This window comes from Triticum aestivum, chromosome 6A (genome assembly GCF_018294505.1).
Source record: "Triticum aestivum cultivar Chinese Spring chromosome 6A, IWGSC CS RefSeq v2.1, whole genome shotgun sequence".
In the NCBI taxonomy this organism is placed as follows: Eukaryota; Viridiplantae; Streptophyta; class Magnoliopsida; order Poales; family Poaceae; genus Triticum; species Triticum aestivum.
This window is the reverse complement of record NC_057809.1, coordinates 2,040,620-2,059,225: the sequence shown is the minus strand read 5'-3', so window position 1 is coordinate 2,059,225 and position 18,606 is coordinate 2,040,620. Positions and strand designations below refer to the sequence as shown.

General features: G+C 41.6%; 1 protein-coding gene across 1 annotated transcript; it reads left to right on the top strand.

Moving 5' to 3' along the window:
* The first annotated feature begins 231 nt into the window (after positions 1–231).
* Positions 232–9,890, top strand: LOC123131563 (E3 ubiquitin-protein ligase UPL3). Its single transcript, XM_044551206.1, has 18 exons — positions 232–1,127; positions 1,463–1,573; positions 1,753–1,869; positions 1,983–2,150; positions 2,248–2,409; positions 3,093–3,332; positions 3,430–3,551; positions 3,650–5,051; positions 5,909–6,001; positions 6,372–7,940; positions 8,083–8,313; positions 8,407–8,511; positions 8,617–8,697; positions 8,774–8,842; positions 8,926–9,054; positions 9,138–9,257; positions 9,350–9,543; positions 9,655–9,890. The coding sequence occupies exons 1-17, from the start codon at positions 393–395 to the stop codon at positions 9,413–9,415; spliced, it is 5,520 nt and encodes a 1,839-aa protein (XP_044407141.1). The 5' UTR covers positions 232–392; the 3' UTR covers positions 9,416–9,543; positions 9,655–9,890.
* The last annotated feature ends 8,716 nt before the right edge of the window (positions 9,891–18,606 follow it).

Below are 18,606 nucleotides of genomic sequence, written 5' to 3'. Positions count from 1 at the left end.
TTGTTATTCAGCAGAATGAGAGGAGGGAAAAATATGTTTTTACTGGTGGAGGAAGAGAAGAGAAGGGAGTGAAAAGGGAGGGGAGAAGCGGTCGGGGAGTGGGAAGTGGGAGGGGGAGTGAAGTCAGTGGCAAAAATCCCGTCTTTCTCCTCCCTTCACCGGCTAACCCTCGAGAAATCCCCAAATCCCACGCCATTAGCGCCCCCTCCCCCCCCTCCATTAGGGATCCCCTTCCCCTCCCCCCGCACCGCCGGATCGATTCCGCCCGCCGCCGCCCCCTCCGGTGATCCGCCCGCGGGGACCAATCAGGCGCAGATCCGCCCGATGCGCCCGCTGCCGCCGCCCGCCTAGGCACGGCAGCGAGCCGCCCCGCCGGACCGCCCGCCGCGTGCATGGAAACGCGCAGCCGCAAGCGCGCCGCCGCCAGCACCCCCTCCTCCTCCTCCTCCTCCTCCAAGCGCGCCCGCACCGCCCCCCGCCCCGCACCGCCCGCGATGGACCCGTCCCCGTCCTCCCGCCGCCGGGCGCGCGCCGCGGCGGCAGCCGCGGCCGCCGCAGCGGAGAAAGGCAAGGACTTGGACCCCTCCTCCACCTCCAACCCGGCCCCCCACCACCACCACCACGAGGACGAGGACGAGGACGGCGACGACGACTCTGCCGCCGCCCCCTTCCCGCCCTCCTTCACCTCCGCCAGCACCGCCCTCCAGGGCCTCCTACGCAGGCTGGGCGCCGGGCTGGACGACCTGCTCCCGGGCTCCGCGGCGGCGGCCGCGGCCTCCTCCACCATCTCCGCGCAGCTCAAGCGGATCCTGGCCGGGCTGCAGGCCGAGGGCGACGAGTCGCGCCAGCTCGGCTCCCTCATGCAGCTCTGCGAGATGCTCTCCATCGGCACCGAGGACTCGCTGGCCGCCTTCCCCGTCGACGCCTTCGTGCCGCTCCTCGTCGGCCTGCTCCGCGAGGAGGACGGCCCCGGCGCCAGCCCCGAGGTCATGCTGCTCGCCGCGCGCGCCCTCGCCAACCTCGTCGACGTGCTGCCCTCCGCCTGCTCCTCCGTCGTGCACTATGGCGCTATACCGTGCTTCTGCGCCCGGCTCCTCACCATCGAGTACATGGACCTCGCCGAGCAGGTGAATTGCCAAATTAACCGACCTAGAACTTAATTGCTCGATCTACAATACATGGTAGCTAACGTTGTAGATCGTTTTCTTTTCTTTGCGCGAAATGAATATGCTGTTGCTTACAATTTTGCATGTGTTCGCGCCATATTTGGCCTGCGGTGAGACAATTAGCGTGTATTATGGCTGGATATTATCTTGTCATGAATCATGGATATTTCTACTTCTACTTACTTTACATTCTCAGTAGATTCGCATGGGAGACAAACATGTCTTCTTGTTCCCTTCATGCATTCACTCACCAATATACTGACAAATTACGGTATATGTTTTTATGATGCTCCTAGTCTCTGCAAGCTCTTAGGAAGATTTCCCTCGAGCATCCTACTGCATGTTTGAGAGCTGGTGCGCTAATGGCCGTCCTGTCGTATCTGGACTTCTTCTCCACTGGTGTTCAGGTATTTATCTGAATTCAACCCCACGGTTTCTTCAACAGAATGTAGTTCATTTTGTCGTATTCACAGAGCATGCGCCTTGGTTCCATTTTACTTCAGTTTTGTTTCCCCTGTCTTCCCTGTGTGCACTGTTTGCTTCTACTTACCATATATGTTTCCTTGGTGGACATGCATTCTTCTAGAGAGTTGCACTGTCTACTGCTGCCAATATTTGCAGGAAGCTGCCATCCGATGCATCCGAGTTCGTCATGGAAGCTGTACCGTTGCTCACTAATCTCCTACACCACCATGACTCTAAGGTTGGTGCCTTCGAAGTCCAAGCTTCTGACCCTTGATCTCTTATTATGAAATACGGATCCTGCCAGGGCACATACAATGGTTTCAACCTGTTGTTTTTGCACATTGATAACAGGTACTAGAGCATGCTTCTGTTTGTTTAACACGCATTGCAGAGGCCTTTGCTCACCATCCTGAGAAGTTGGATGAGCTGTGCAATCATGGGCTGGTTGCGCAAGCTGCTAACTTGGTATCCATCAGCAACTCCCCAGGCCAGACATCGCTCAGCACATCGACATATACGGTATACACAAATAAATGTGTTTTCTATCCTTCTGTATTGCTTACTTTGGCCCTTTTTTCCTGTTGTCTTGCTAAGTGTGGATTGCTCATCCTTTTAGGGTTTAATCCGTCTTCTCTCAACTTGTGCGAGTGGATCGCTGTTGGCAGCCAAAACACTTCTTCTTCTTGGCATTAGTGGCACCATTAAAGAAATTCTTTCAGGGTCTGGTTTGGTTGCTGGAACGTCAGTCGCCCCAGCTTTGTCAAGGCCTGCTGATCAGGTAGTTACATCTATCACTGGCTTTACTATTCTGTGGGTGTTAGCTTGATGACTAGTTTTTACCATCTTTGATGAGACCCAATTTGTATGTATTATCTATTGAAATTTGACTAGCAGATGATGTACTAGCATTGCCTCTTTCACATCCTCTCTGCAGCTTACAAAACTTGCTGAAAATGGAAAGGTTCCATAACATTTGTGTAATTATACATGCCAGGCATACGCGTAATTTAGTCCTGAAGAGAGTTATGTATCAAACATTCAAACTAGTCCACAGTTGGCTTGATGATGAACGTGCATATTATCATCCAAAAGAAAACTATAGAGCAAAGTAAAAATGCCATGTCTTAGGAGTATGGTGGCCAAGCAATTTAGTTATCATCCTTGATTTAGGCATCTTGCATCAAAACCTTCGAGATGTTCTATGGAGGCACGAATAGGGAACAGAAATGCACAAGTAAATCATGTATTCCAACAACCATATTTGGTAGAGTTTCAAGAGAATCTGACATTTTTTTGATATAGATGTGTAATGTTGTCTGTAGTTACTTCTCTTGCTTAGCTTCTCAAACATTGATTAAAACAATAAAATCGCATGTGTTTGATCCCGAGTGGGAGGGTAATATATGCTTGCATGCTTTTCTTGCATGAATGGTGTTCATATATTTACTTTTAACCCTGCAGATGTTTGAGATCGTGAGCCTTGCTGATGATTTGCTCCCACATTTGCCTGTGGGGATAATTTCTTTACCAACAAACTGTCGTGTATTTATTAAAGGCTCTTCTACAAGGAGACCTGCTCCCACCAAACAAGATGGGGCTGGTTCAACAGAAAATGAGAGGTCAGGCCATGAGAGTCTATTACAGGAGCACCCCGAACTTCTACAACAGTTCGGTATGGACTTATTGCCCGTAATGACACAGGTCTGTTCTCTTTTTTATTTCTTATTGATGAAATTTTTTTACGAACTTTTGGACTTATTTTTCGTTCTCATGCTTAATAACCTCCCCTGGCGGACAGGTGTATGGTTCAAGTGTAAATGCACCAATACGTCACAAGTGCTTATCTATCATTGGGAAATTAATGTGCTATAGCTCTGCTGAAATGATCCAGACTCTCCTTAGCACGACAAACATATCCAGGTACTGATACAAGTTTCTACTATGATGTGTGATTCATTTCTTCAATATACAATTCTTCTTTGCTGATCCTGTCTGAGTTATATAAATGTCCCTTGCAGCTTCTTAGCAGGCATTCTTGCTTGGAAAGATCCACAAGTGCTGATTCCTGCTCTTCAGATAGCAGAAATTATGATGGAAAAACTTCCCGAGACATTCTCCAAGTTATTTGTGAGGGAAGGTGTTGTTCATGCTGTGGAAGCACTTATATGTCCGGAATCCTCAAATATGGTGCCTCCTCAGGTACCACCACAGGATAAGGATGGCGATTCTGTTATGTCCTCACGCCCTAGACGACAGCGTCGTCGTGGGGGTGCTGCACCTACAGAGAACAGTTTGTTAGATGTGTCAAACGCCTCCAATTCTGGCATTGCCAGCGCATCGCCATGCTCTACAGAAGTTCCAGTCACCAGTCTCCGTTTTGAAGTTAGCGATCGTGCGAAGTCGTTCAAAGATAAATACTTCCCTTCAGACCATGGTTCAAGCGACGCTGGAGTCACTGACGACCTTCTTAAGCTGAGAGCACTGTGTGCAAAGTTGAATACTGCAACTGACAATGTCATAACAAAAGCCAAAGGGAAATCAAAAGCCTTGAGCCCTAGCCATTTTGACATCTCACATGATGTGGATGAACAGTTAGACCTGATAGTAAATGAAATGCTTGCTGAGCTAAGCAAAGCTAATGGTGTCTCCACATTTGAGTTCATCAGGAGCGGAGTTATCACATCATTCCTTGACTATTTGTCATGTGGGACATTCGGGAAGGAGAAGGTATCCGAAGCAAACCTGCCAAAGCTTCGCCAGCAGGCGCTTAGGAGATACAAGTCCTTCATATCTGTTGCCCTTTCTGCCGACCATGAAAGGGATGAAACTCCAATGACTCTCTTGGTCCAAAAACTGCAAAGTGCATTATGTTCGTTGGAGCGTTTCCCTGTTGTGCTCAGCCAGTCTAACAGAATTGGTACTGGCGGCTCCCGTCTGACCTCAGGTCTTGGCGCTCTAGCTCAACCCTTCAAGTTGCGCCTGTGTCGAGCTCAAGGCGAAAAATCACTTCGGGATTATTCATCAAATATTGTACTTATCGATCCCTTTGCGAGTCTGGCAGCCGTCGAAGATTTTCTTTGGCCCAGAGTTCAGCGCGGTGAGGCTGCTTCCAAACCTCCAGTCGCTTCTGCAAATAATTCTGAATCTGGTACACCCGGTGCCGCTGCTGGTGGATCATCAACACCTGCATCAGCCCGGCGTCCAACAACAAGATCAAAGTCATCTGCTGCAAGTGCTGGTACATCTAGTAAGGAGTCTCTAGAGGAAAGCACTAGTAGCGCAAAGGCAAAAGGCAAAGCTGTTGTAAAACCAAGCTCAGCTGAACCAAAAGGACCGAACACAAGGAATGCTACCCGCAGAAAATCTGCCTTGGAGAAAGATTTGGACATGAAGCAAACACATGGTGACAGTAGTTCTGAGGTATGCATTGTTTTTTTTGCACTCTACATGAATAAGAGAACTCCAAAAAAGGATGTGGTTCTTATTTCAGTATAGCTTCCTATGAGATTCTAGTGCATATTCCATCTAAGCTGTGATACTAAATATGAGAAAGATTGGGTTAATAATAATAAATTATAAAAAATGGACAACTTCCTTTTGTTGCTTGTCATGTAGCTGCATCGGCACCGTAAGCTTTAGAGGGTGCTAGATAATTCATTGAACTATATCTTCCAGAAAAACTTCTGGGAATAGAGAAACATACTCAAATCTTGTATTTCTGTTTTTGCACAAACTGTGAAAGCTAGTGATATCATTAGGAATTTGTAGCAATAAGCTGTGCATGGATTTCATGTGGGTTTGAATCTAGTTATCGTTGTTATATCTGACAGAAGCTGTATACATTTACCAATGATGTAAATCATGTTTGGAAAAGAGGGCTGCATGTTTCGAGACATATTTGTGTAAGTACCAGTGCAATTGGCACATACCCTAGGCTAGCACCAGATATTTAAACATGCATCTTCTTTGGGCATTGTGCCATGCCCATTTTTGTTATTCGTGGCTTCTTGCCAAAGAAAGAGATAAAGCTCCCAACCCTTTTATATATAATAACTCGTGGTTGTTTGTTGGCTCTTTCCTGGTGATTTTCTCCATGAGTAATGTTGCCATGCACTGAGACCATCTTGTGCTGTATAGTTTGCGATAATGTGCAAGGGTGATTAAGCCGTATAGTCAACCAAGCTCTCAATTTAAAATTTGGGGATAATGTTTGGGTTTTACTTGAACTGGAACTCTGCGAAGTAATACCTCTTTTTCTGTTATGTGCTTATGTGCAGGATGAGGAGCTGGACACATCTCATATTGAGCTTGATGATGCTTTAATGATTGATGATGATGACATTTCAGAGGATGAAGATGATGATCATGAGGTGATATTTTTTACGATGATCTTCATTTCTCTCGCAAACCTTGTATGTATTTGTATTTGGAGTATTAATGTGTTCATGAGATAGTTTAGACAGTCTGGCCTATTTTATACTCATGCTTAGGTATAAGTTGGGGGTAGACAAGCTTCTATATTTTCCCTGTTTGACCTAAGTGATCCATCCACAGAGAATACAAAGGGGCATTGGGGGTGGCTCATATAGTAAATTAGTTTATTGAGATTATAAGCTGTAAGACACTAAACTTAACAGGCATGCTTTAAGATTCACCCGTACTCAGGAAATAAAGATCTTACTTGAACAGCACGAAGATCATTTTTTTCTGCCTCTAATATATGACTGTTGAGATTTTCAGGTTCTGCAAGAGGGCTCTCTTCCTATTTGTGTTCAAGATGGGGTGCATGATGTGAAGTTGGGTGACGCTGATGACTCCAATGTTGGTTCAGCAAGTGATAGCCAGGCGCAGCCATCATCTGGTTCTGGTTCCAGTGCTAGAAACATTATGGGCAGGGGAGTAAATGCTGCTGAATTTCGAACTGCAGGTGCCTTTGGATCGCAAGGGGCAATGTCATTTGTTGCTGCGACAATGGCTGGGCTGACTTCTGGTGGTGGTCGCGGTGTTAGAGGTGGTCGTGATCGGCGTGGCCTGTCACTTGGAGGCAGCATGAGTGAGCACAACAAACTGATATTCATGGCTGGCGGGAAGCAGCTTAGCAAAAATTTGACCGTATATCAAGCAATCCAACGTCAACTGATGCTCGACGAGGATGATGAAGAAAGGTTCAACGGGTCTGACCTACCAAACGATGGAAACCGATTCTGGGGTGACGTGTTCACGATAACTTACCAGAAGGCTGATAGCCAGGCTGAGAAGGGATCCCAAGGTAGTTCTGCCTCATTGCATCAAAAGTCAGAATCAGGCAGATCTGTTTCTGAAGCACACAAGGTTTCTCTTCTTGATAGCATCTTACAAGGGGAACTTCCATGTGATTTGGAGAAAACAAACTCAACTTACAGCATTTTAGCGTTGTTACGTGTATTAGAGGGGCTGAATCAGCTATCCCCTCGTTTAAGAGCGCAGACAGCATCTGATGATTTTGCTGAGGGGAAAATCGCTACTCTGGATGAGCTATATGAAGCTGGAACCAAGGTGCCTTCAGAAGAGTTCGTCAACAGTAAGTTGACACCGAAGCTTACTCGGCAAATGCAGGATGTTCTTGCACTCTGCAGCGGCAGTTTACCTTCTTGGTGTAATCAGATCACTAAAGCCTGTCCCTTTCTGTTCCCCTTCGAAACGAGGAGGCAGTACTTCCATTCCACAGCTTTTGGGTTGTCCCGGGCGTTGAATCGACTTCAGCAGCAACAGGGTGATAATCCCAACACTGGCAGCGAAAGAGAGGTCCGATTTGGCAGGCTTCAACGCCAGAAGGTCCGTGTTTCCCGTAACCGCATTCTGGATTCTGCCGCCAAAGTTATGGAGATGTTCTCTAGTCAGAGAGCTGTTCTTGAGGTGGAATACTTTGGTGAGGTTGGGACAGGGCTGGGTCCTACGTTGGAGTTCTATACTCTCCTGGGCCATGAACTGCAGAATGCTCGGTTGGGATTATGGAGATCTAGTTCGCCTTACGATTATTCAGAAATGGAAATCGATAAGAATGGTGTGATCCATGTGGATTCTGACGATGATTTGCCAGCTCCTCAAGAACTCAACTCATCCGAAGATGCCCGGAATCTGGTACAAGCTCCTCTTGGATTATTTCCTCGCCCTTGGCCATCTAATGTTGATACCTCGGAGGGTAGCAGATTCTTCAAAGTCGTAGAATATTTCCGCTTGGTCGGTCGAGTCGTGGCGAAAGTCTTGCAGGATGGAAGGCTCTTAGATTTGCCTTTGTCAACAGCATTTTATAAGCTCATACTTGGACAGGTAAGTACATACAGACCCTCTTATTCGTGGAACAACATTCTTTTTTTCATCTTGTTATGTTTGTTCTACATGAGTTTCTTATATCACTGTATTTCCCTCCATTTTCAGCATCTACTAATGTAAAATGCTTTCTATTTGCTAGGAGCTTGATTTATTCGACATTATCTCGTTTGATGCTGAGCTTGGAAAGACACTGCAAGAACTGCAAGTTCTTGTTGAGCGTAGGAGGTTCCTTGAGTCCACTTGTGGCAAGGATCAGCTAGAAGTTGCAGACTTGCGTTTCCGTGGAGCTCCTATCGAGGACTTGTGTTTAGATTTTACTCTTCCAGGTTTTCCTGATTATATTCTCAAAGAAGGCGAGCAAAACACAATTGTAAGTGATGTGTTTATCTTAGGGAGTTCGTGTTTGCATTTGCTCTCTTTTTGTATACGGGTAGTAATAAATAGAATTTATTCTTTCCCTTAGGTTAATATCCACAACCTAGAGGAGTATGTTTCTTTGGTAGTCGATGCGACAGTGAAGTCAGGGATTATGAAGCAGGTTGAAGCTTTCAGATCAGGTTTTAGCCAGGTGCGACCTCTTTCTGTTCGTTTGTCAACCCCTTTTAATCATTCTGTAGATGTCTCGAGACTTATTTATTGTTCCTAAATGCCCGTGTACTTTTCTCTGTTTTAGGTCTTTGATATCTCATCCCTCCAAATATTTTCACCTCAAGAGCTTGACTATCTAATATGTGGTCGTCAAGAAATATGGGAGGTAATGCTTCATCTCCCTCTCTTGATTTCAGTTGTGTTCTGTTACATTTCCACTGAACTGGCCTTGATTGCTGCAGGCTGAATCACTGGTGGATAACATCAAATTTGATCATGGGTTTACTGCTAAAAGTCCTGCCATTATAAATGTAAGTGTGCCCGTATTTTCCTATATCTTAATCTGGCACTGTATATGTTTCAACCGATTTCTTGATCCTCTGCTTGTCTGCAGCTACTCGAGATCATGGCGGAATTTACCCCTGATCAGCAGCATGCATTCTGCCAGTTTGTAACTGGTGCTTCTCGGCTTCCAACTGGTGGTTTGGCTGCCCTTAGTCCCAAGCTTACCATAGTTCGAAAGGTGCTTTATGTCGACATCTGCTGCACATACGTCTTGGTTATGCCTTGTTTCTTTCTTAACTTGCTATCTCTTTTGATTGTCAGCACCCCTCGAGTGGGGTGAGTACTTTGAATACAAGCGGGGTAACAGACGCTGCGGATGACGATTTGCCCAGTGTCATGACATGTGCCAATTATCTCAAACTACCCCCATATTCCACAAAAGTAAGTATGGCTTTATTGTCTGGTATTTGCTGGTAAGTTTTAACGCGGTCTTGTATCCTCACTAACTTGCTTGTTTGGGCGTGTTCTCACAGGAAGTCATGCGCAAGAAGCTGCTCTACGCCATCCTAGAAGGCCGTGGATCTTTTGATCTATCCTGAGCTGATAACTAACGATACAGGGCTCACCATTCGATGCCCGTCAACTTTTATCCCGAATTAGCTTTCTTCTTCGTTGCCTGTAATAACATAGGTTGAGGTTACCAGCTGCTCTGCATAAAGCTTGAAAGGTCAGGTTCTAGCTATTACCAGCCTTATAGAGTTATATTTCTGTTTGGCTTTGTCGTGAAATCTTTTGCTTCCCCTCATCCTCATGTGCTGTCTGTGTTGCGGTTTTTCAGTTGAACTTGCTGAAGCGGCGAGCCTCGCGAGCACCACCGACAAGTATCAGGAGCACCTTTCCTCCAGTACATGTAAATAAAAAGGAGTATACATATTTGTCATAAGGATTTGTTCGTTCGTTGGCGATACCCTGTCCTATGTATCGATTTGAGAATGTTGCTATGTTTGCTTTGACATTGTGTACATGTGTAACTCGATAATAAATTCGTGCGCTCTAGTGTATTTGAGATTATTCTGTGGCTGGTTCTCGAGTTACGGTCTAAACCTTACCGCCCAAACTTGAAAGGTAAAGTGGTCCCTGGCATTTTAACGCAAATCAACATTTCAAACAGGGCCGACATGTTAAACCACTCATCTTCCACAACAGGATCTTATTTTCTCTGATTCTTACTGATTTTATTGTTCATTTACTGCCTTTTGATGCGGTAAACATAAGAAAAATAGAAGGATCCAAACTGAATTGCGAATCAGCCGCTCGCAGAAGTAGATGGCACCATGTCATGTAGTTCTTTTGCTTCTTTCATGAGGGATGCGAGAGTGTGCCTGTTAAGCTTCGACGATGTGATTCCAAATCTGTTGGCGGAGCGGAAAACTGTGGAGTAGTCAAGATCATGCTTGTTCTTGCAAGCAATTGAGAGTGCCTTTATCAAGCTGCTAAGGTCTTCTTATTTGGTAAATACACTGTCACTGTATGCAGCTACTTGAGATCATGGCGGAATTTACCCTGATCATGGCGGAGCTGGAGCCGAAGTCACCCTGATGCACCACTTAAAATTTTCTGGTACTAAATATAAGTGTGCTTCATAACCTCTAGCATAGACTATTGAACATAATGATAAGAACATTATTATTATTATTTTTTACAAAAAACAGCAATTAAAAGTAAGTAAAATACACCGGAGGTCCTAAAAGTATTTCAAGTGTGTCAAGTAGGTCCTATAAGTTTAAAATAAACAAATTCAAAATTTTCTAAGTTTCTTTTGTACCAAACATTACCGAGTGTTTCACCCCCGTGCAAAGTTTACTGATGGATAACATTTGTAATAGTACGGGAAAACAAACAATGTCGATTTTCAAAAGGGCTATCTCTGAAAGCATTTTTTGAGACAAGAAATTACAATCTCTGAAAGTATTTTGAAGCAGTATTTTATTTGTACCCGGGCATCCATGATAGTCATCCCATCAGAAAATGCACAAGTTGTTAAAAAAACTAAGGAATACTTGTTACAATTTTTTTTGAATTTGTAAAAAAGATGTTTCTATTTTTTCGGATTTTATTGTACATCTCAGTTGGATGTGCACCTTGGATCAGAATGACACATTAACAAATCACAATTATGAAACAAGAGACAAATTGCTTGATAAATATGCCTTACATTTTCAAATCCCAACTGAGTATTTTTTTTTAAAAAATTAGGCAGCTTCGAAGAACAATTTTGACACTAATAATGTAAATGAGAATTAGGGTATAGGCTTGGTCCTATGCGTGCTCGATAGAGATTATGATTATTTTCTCGCTTCCCTGACCTATATTTGTGATTGTTTCGGCTCATTATTTGCCCAAATCTTATTTGGTGCATGTAGCGCTACTTACAGCATTACTGGTACATGGCGCCCACATCCCAGTTCAAAGGTCGCTCGTAATGGACCGGCCCATCTAGAGCGGCTAAATTTCGTGACTTTTTTCAATTTCACAATTTAATTTTTGTTAACCTTTTCAAATTCATGAACATTTTTTGATTTTCATGTCATTTCTAAACTGTTTGAACTTTATTTAAGTTTCTGAACCTTTTCCAAATTCGTGATTTTTTATTATTTAAGCGAATTGTTTTCAAAGATTGAACAAAATTGACATGTAAATTTCACAAGTTTTTTTTAATAAGTACGTTAAGTAAAACATGTAAAGTCACTCACATTTCAAAGTTTCCTTTTCTAATTTTATCTGAATCCCATCTTGCTTTTTAGGATTACTAGCGCACTCCAAAATACTTTTTTGATCAGTTGGAGCATTAGGTGGTTTATCTAAATCAAAGTCTCTCTAAATATAAGGCTTTGTGAGGCTAGTAGGAGGAGTTTTGATTGCTTACATATTTGGGTGTTGTTGAAGTGCTTGCATGATTTTAGGAGATGATTAGATCAATTAGGGCCCATCTCACCTTCAAGGGGATTGCACAACTAGATTTGGCCTTTAGGCCTAGAGTTATTGAAATCCAAGAGTAGTTCCCATGTGGTTTTGTCCTACCTAGTGTTTTTTGACATGTCCCCCTCAAAACATGCCAACATGTACATATTTCCTCCTTAATGAAAAGTCAGTGCTCCCGTAGGTTGCTAAAAAAAGCATGAATATGGTAAAATGAATCTTGTATTGAATATGCGTTGTCTATAGGATTGCTTCATCTTACTTGTGGATTATCACCTAGGCTAACCACTAGTACTTGCACTGAATATGGGTAAAAAGCATGTGCCTTTTAGTTAGGATAAGGAAGTTGATTACTTGTACAACTTCACTTAATCGGTAATTGTTGTTGGTGTCATCTTCACTAAACACATATATATTAACTCTGCTCGGACTTAGGGGGTAGAGCAGGAATTTTTTGGTAACTAGTAAGCGTGCACGTGCAAATGCACGTTTCGACTAATATTACGAATATATGTGAGAATTAACATACGAGAAATATATTTTGATTGCACTAAAAATATTACAAATCAAGAAAATATTGTAATGTAGCATCATATGCATCAGTTGTAGCAGAGCTGGGGGAGCATAATGAAGAATGAAATCACCATGAGGAGTTCGAGTTTAATGAAATAATTGTTCAACAACTGATTGATACACTTGAGTTTGTTTTTTGTGCATTGAAATCAGTTCTAACTTGGAGAAGATCCTTATATTTTCCAGCTTGGGTGATATGATCATCCTTGAGAACATGTGCCATGACAAAAAAAAACACAAATGAGAGATCAAGGTCCCATTATCCCATGAACATTCTAATGAGAAGTATTAGAAAAGATAACAAAACTTCCATGTAGATTCTGTTGTGGTATTCTCATTAGGGAACATGGATAAACAACACGTCAAATTGAACAACTTAACAGGCTGATAAGTTTGAAACAACATATCTATGTGCATTAGCCACTAAAATGTAGCGCTTTGATTAAGAAAAATATTATTACTAATATAAAGTCGGCAGCTGGTTGGAACCCAGCTTGATGGGTTACATTAATTACTGTTTTGCTAGCTAGTGCCCCCAATATATAGGCCTGTAACACAAAATCTGGCATGTTATGAAACAACGACACCTTTAAAAAAATTATGCCTCTGTCACCAATGATGGTTGCTCAGGATGTCAAAAACTCAAAATCATCCAATATAAAAATATAATAAATTTGTACTTATACATCAGATATAAAAATAAAGCACCTGGTCTATTTTTCCTCATAAGTAATTGTCAGCCATGACCAACAATGATCTCACATTCTGAATCACTGCAATAAGTTCGGCATCACAAAGAATTTGGATTCATCTAACCAATATAAAAAGACCCAAATGGGCAGATCCAACCCATCTCGACCGTCAAATCATGTTATCTAGTGGTTCAAATCGCTTCAATGTTGAGCACCAAACATGTTTAACGCTCTAATTACCCACCACCGCCATTGGTTATAAACACGTTTTGACTCAACGCTATACCTTGAAATCTGCTATGTAATTAATATCCTACCATTCCCGCGAAAAAGTAATTGATATCTTACCAAATACCAACGTGCAACAGATATATCTTTCCTAGTATAATGTGCAACTAATATCCTACCTAATATAAATGTGCATTGCACGTACATTATTACTAGTAATAGACAAGAAATATACAAATACACAACAAAAGGATAGAATGTAAAACATAACAATGGAAACAGATTGCATAGTCCCTCATATGGTAGCCACCAGTTCCATCCTGTCTCCGCAGTCGGAAAAAATGAAGGATACGCCAAAGGATCATAGCATCCCTAGTAGGCTCTAATGTATAGAGAATGGTCTCCTTCTCCATGCACGATAACACTTCTGTCAAAAGTGTGCTGCGGGTCACTCCCTTCAACCCACATTGCAGGCACCTGAGAGGATGCAGGGGCATTGTACTTCCTTTGGCCAAACTTTATATTTGTGTTTAGGATAATCTTATATCTAAGGTCATTGCGGAGTGTGAGATCAGTCAATACATCAATGAGGTCGCAGTCCTCTCTCAAATAAACCACAAAAATATTGTGAAGCTCTTTGGATGTTGTCTCGAAACCGAGGTTCCACTGCTGGTGTATGACTATGTATCCAGTGGCTCGCTGTCTCAGCTTCTTCATGCCGATGCAAGCATTGGTCTTTCTTTGCATTGGGGTGATTACTTAAGGATTGCCTTGGAGACAGCAGGGGCTCTATCTTATCTCCACTCTTCAGCTTCAGTATCTATCTTCCATCGTGACGTGAAGTCTTCAAATATACTCTTGGATGGGAACCACACAACTAAAGTGTCAGATTTCGGTGCATCCAAATTGGTTCCGGTTGATCAAAGATACATTGTCACAAATGTTCAAGGTACATTTGGATACTTAGATCCAGAGTATTTCCATACTAGGCAGCTGAACGGGAAGAGGATGCGTACAATTTTGGTGTGGTACTAGCGGAGTTGCTTCTCAGAATGAAGCCTGTTTTCACAAGTGAATCAGGCACAATCAAGAGCTTGTCAAACTATTTTATCCAAGAGTTCAACGAGGAAAGGATCACAAGTATTATTAATTCACATGTCCTCGAGGAAGCAACTGAGGAAGAGATCAATATTGTGGCCTCTCTTGCGGAACTGTGCTTGAGGCTACACGTCGAAGAAAGACCCACCATGAAACAGGTAGGGATGGAACTTCAGACTCTACAGAGAAAATAGATGAACTCGTCTCAGGCAGATCCAAGGAATGAAGAGCAGATGCAACCAAGGTCTTTAGCTCGAAGGACTATATTTGCTCGGCAATCGTCCACACGGTTCAGTGATAGCCAAGGACGCTATAGCTTGGAGGTAGAGTTCATGCCATCTGCTAGCCTACCACGTTAGATGAGACTATTGAGCTTATAATAGCGGATTTCTCAAAAAAAAAACTTATAATAATGGATAATTTGTTTACCTCTTTTGTGAACTGTTGCGAGGGCATGTATTACAGGCTACTTAATTAGATTGGTATCGTAATAAGTCAATTTATGTCCATATGATTTCACGCATCTTGATTGTATCAGTTTATTGGTTGGAATTATGCTTTGCTTATATATGTAGTCTGGTTTTTATTACCCTGAGTTGTGGAATGAGTTACTGCGCTTCTTGTGAAACAAATGCATTTTCTTAACACAAATATAAGAGGCATTGAGATGCTTGTTCATGACATAGAATGTGAAAATGTACAATAGTCAGGTGATTGCGGGATGGATCAATCCGGGAAAGAAAACAAAAAACCTATGGAAGTCAAGAAAATATGGGTGTTTGAGCATGTTCGAACAACAATAATTTTGCATTACATCGCACTTCATCCGGGTTTATAGGATGTGCACGGGCATTTAGGTTCTTAATTCGGCTCACAAAGTATGTATTATATGTCATCAAAAGTATATAACTGGATTATTTTTTGAATGAACTTTCCAGATCTCATCTAACAAAGTTTCTTAAGCATTCTTGGCTTGTCTTCCTTTCTCACACCGACACTCATTAGGGATTCTTGGCTTGTCTTCCCTACTGGCTTTTATGTTTCCATCAGTTTTCCACATGCCTACATAAAACACACATGGTTTTTTTAAATCAAACAATTTAAAAGAATGTGAACACATTTTTAAAAGTTTAAACATTTTTTAAAGTTCCAATTTTTTTGGAAAATCATGAGCAAAATAAATGTAATTTAAAAAAATGTGAACAATTTGAAAAATTGCAAACATTTTTTCAAAAGTTTAAGACCATTTTTGAGAATTGAAAGATTTTAATTTTTTTGAAAATAAATAAATGGTGAACATCTTTTGAAATTTTGAGAACATTTTTTTAAAACATGGACAATTCTTAAATTTTATAAAATGTAATGGCATTTTAAATTTTTTTTGAACATTTTTAGAAATCACAAAATTTACTAATAATTGAAAAAACATCATGACCATTTTTTGTAATAAGGATTGTTTTTTGAAAGAGATGTTGTTGACTGTATTTACTACAGCTATACATGTACTAGCTTTTTTGATACACTACTAAAATTGTTCATAATATTTTAAAAATATTGGTACAACTCAGCAAAAGGTTGACATGTTAAAAATGTTTACGCAGAGTAAATAGTTTGTTAGCATAATTTTAAGAAAATATTTATAGCATTATAAAATGTTAATGACATTTAAAAAATGTTCACATGTCTCAAAACTATCTACATGATACTCCCTCTGTAAACTAATATAAGAGTATTTAGATCACTATTTTAGTATTCTAAACGCTCTTATATTAGTTTACGGAGGGAGTATTTCTCGAAAGCATACGATGTAAAACAATGTTTGCATAACTGAACAAGAATGTTTCCTACAACTAAAAAAATGATATTCTGTGGAGATGGTACTGAGAATCCTTATGACCACATGAATACATTTAACGATTTTATGTGGTACATTTCAGTTGCATGATCTTACTCATGAAGACGTTAAACTTAAAATAGTTTTTCACACCCTTGCTAATGATGCACGAAAGTGGTTAAGAGATCAGCCTGTAGGTACCTTAAACAATTGGAAGAAATTATCCTATGTGTTCTTAGCCTGCTACTATCCTCAAGGTAAACTTTATAAAGTAAGAAGAAATTATCCTGCGGGTGGCAGCGCACCACCTTTAGTACCGGTTGGAGCCACAAACAGGTACTAAAGACCAGCCTTTAGTACCGGTTGGAGCCATCAACCGGTACTAAAGGTGGTGCGCTGCCACCCGTGGTGCAACAAGTTTAGTCCCACCTCGCCTGGCGAAGGGCAGCCGCACTGGTTTATAAACCCAACCGCGGCTGCCCTTTCGAACTCCTCTATAAAGCAGGCTTCTGGGCCTAACTACGGCAAGCTGCCCTGTGAGTTTGCTGGGCCTTGTGGGCCTGAAATTGCACGCCCTGGTCTAGTAGGCCCACAGGCCAGCGCCCCAAATTTTTTTATATAGTTTTTTTCTTTTCTGATTTATTTTTTCTTCTATTTATTGCTGAGTAGTTTTTTTTCTTTTCTGCTATATTTACTTTCTTCTATTTATTTCTGAGTAGTTTTTTATATGGTTTTTTTTCTTTTCTACTATAGTTTTTTCTTTTCTGCTATTTTTTCTTTTCTACTTTATTTATTTTCTTCTATTCATTTATTTTTCTATACCATGCCAAGTTGATGGTTGAAAGTTGATGGCGTGGCTTTGAATGGTGCATACTGAATGCACAAAAAGACTGTAGTTATAATAAGTTCTAAAAAATGAAGTGGCGGTGTAATAGATGTGTTCTCGTCCGAAACTCTGATACTCCGAAAGAGATTATCCAATTTGTACACGAAGTGTGTTCCGTTTTTGCCGTGAACCTCTCTACTCTTTCGCACATGCTATGCGGGTGAAATGATGATACCATGCCAAGTTTCAACATTTTCACAGTTTATTTTGTAGTGATTTTCAATTTCACGGTCATTTAGCTCTCTAAACAATTAGGTAAATGACTGAAAAACAGCAAATGATGTCAGAACATGTTGGAAATTGATGGCGTGGCTTTGAATGGTGCATACTGAACGCAAAAGAAGTCTGGAGTTTAAATAAGTTTAAAAAACATTGAAGTGCAGGTGTAACAGATGAGTTCTCGTCCGAAACCCGGCGCTGATACTCCGAAAGAGATTGTCCAGTTTGTACACGAAGTGCGTCCAGTTTTTGCCGTGACCCTCTCTATTCTTTCGCACATGCTATGCGGGTGAAATGATGAAATCATGCCAAGTTTCAATATTTTCACAGTTCATTTTGTAGTGATTTTCAATTTCACTGTCATTTAGCTCTCTAAACAATTAGGTAAATGACTGAAGAACAACAACTAATGTCAGAACATGTTGGAAATTGATGACGTCGCTTTGAATGCTGCATACTGAACACAAAAGAAGTCCGAAGTTCAAATAAGTTTAAAAAACATTGAAGTGCCTGTGTAACAGATGAGTTCTCGTCCGAAACCCTGATACTCCGAAAGAGATTGTCCATTTTGTACACGAAGTGCGCCCAGTTTTTGCCGTGACCCTCTCTACTCTTTCGCACATGCTATGCGGGTGAAATGATGATACCATGCCAAGTTTCAACATTTTCACAGTTCATTTTGTAGTGATTTTCAATTTTACGGTCATTTAGCTCTCTAAACAATTAGGTAAATGACTGAAAAACAACAAATGATGTTAGAACATGTTGGAAATTGATGACGTTGCTTTCAATGCTGCATACTGAACGCAAAAGAAGTCCGGAGTTCAAATAAGTTTAAAAAACATTGAAGTGCCCGTGTAACAGATGAGTTCTCGTCCGAAACCCTGATACTCTGAAAGACATTGTCCAGTTTGTACACGAAGTGCGTCCAGTTTTTGCCGTGACCCTCTCTACTCTTTCGCACATGCTATGCGGGTGAAATGATGATACCATGTCAAGTTTCAACATTTTCACAGTTCATTTTGTAGTGATTTTCAATTTCACGGTCATTTAGCTCTCTAAACAATTAGGTAAATGACTGAAAAACAACAAATGATGTCAGAACATGTTGGAAATTGATGATGTCGCTTTGAATGCTGCATACTGAACGCAAAAGAAGTCGGGAGTTCAAATAAGTTTAAAAAACATTGAAGTGCCCGTGTAACAGATGAGTTCTCGTCCGAAACCCTGATACTCCGAAAGAGATTGTCCATTTTGTACACGAAGTGCGTCCAGTTTTTG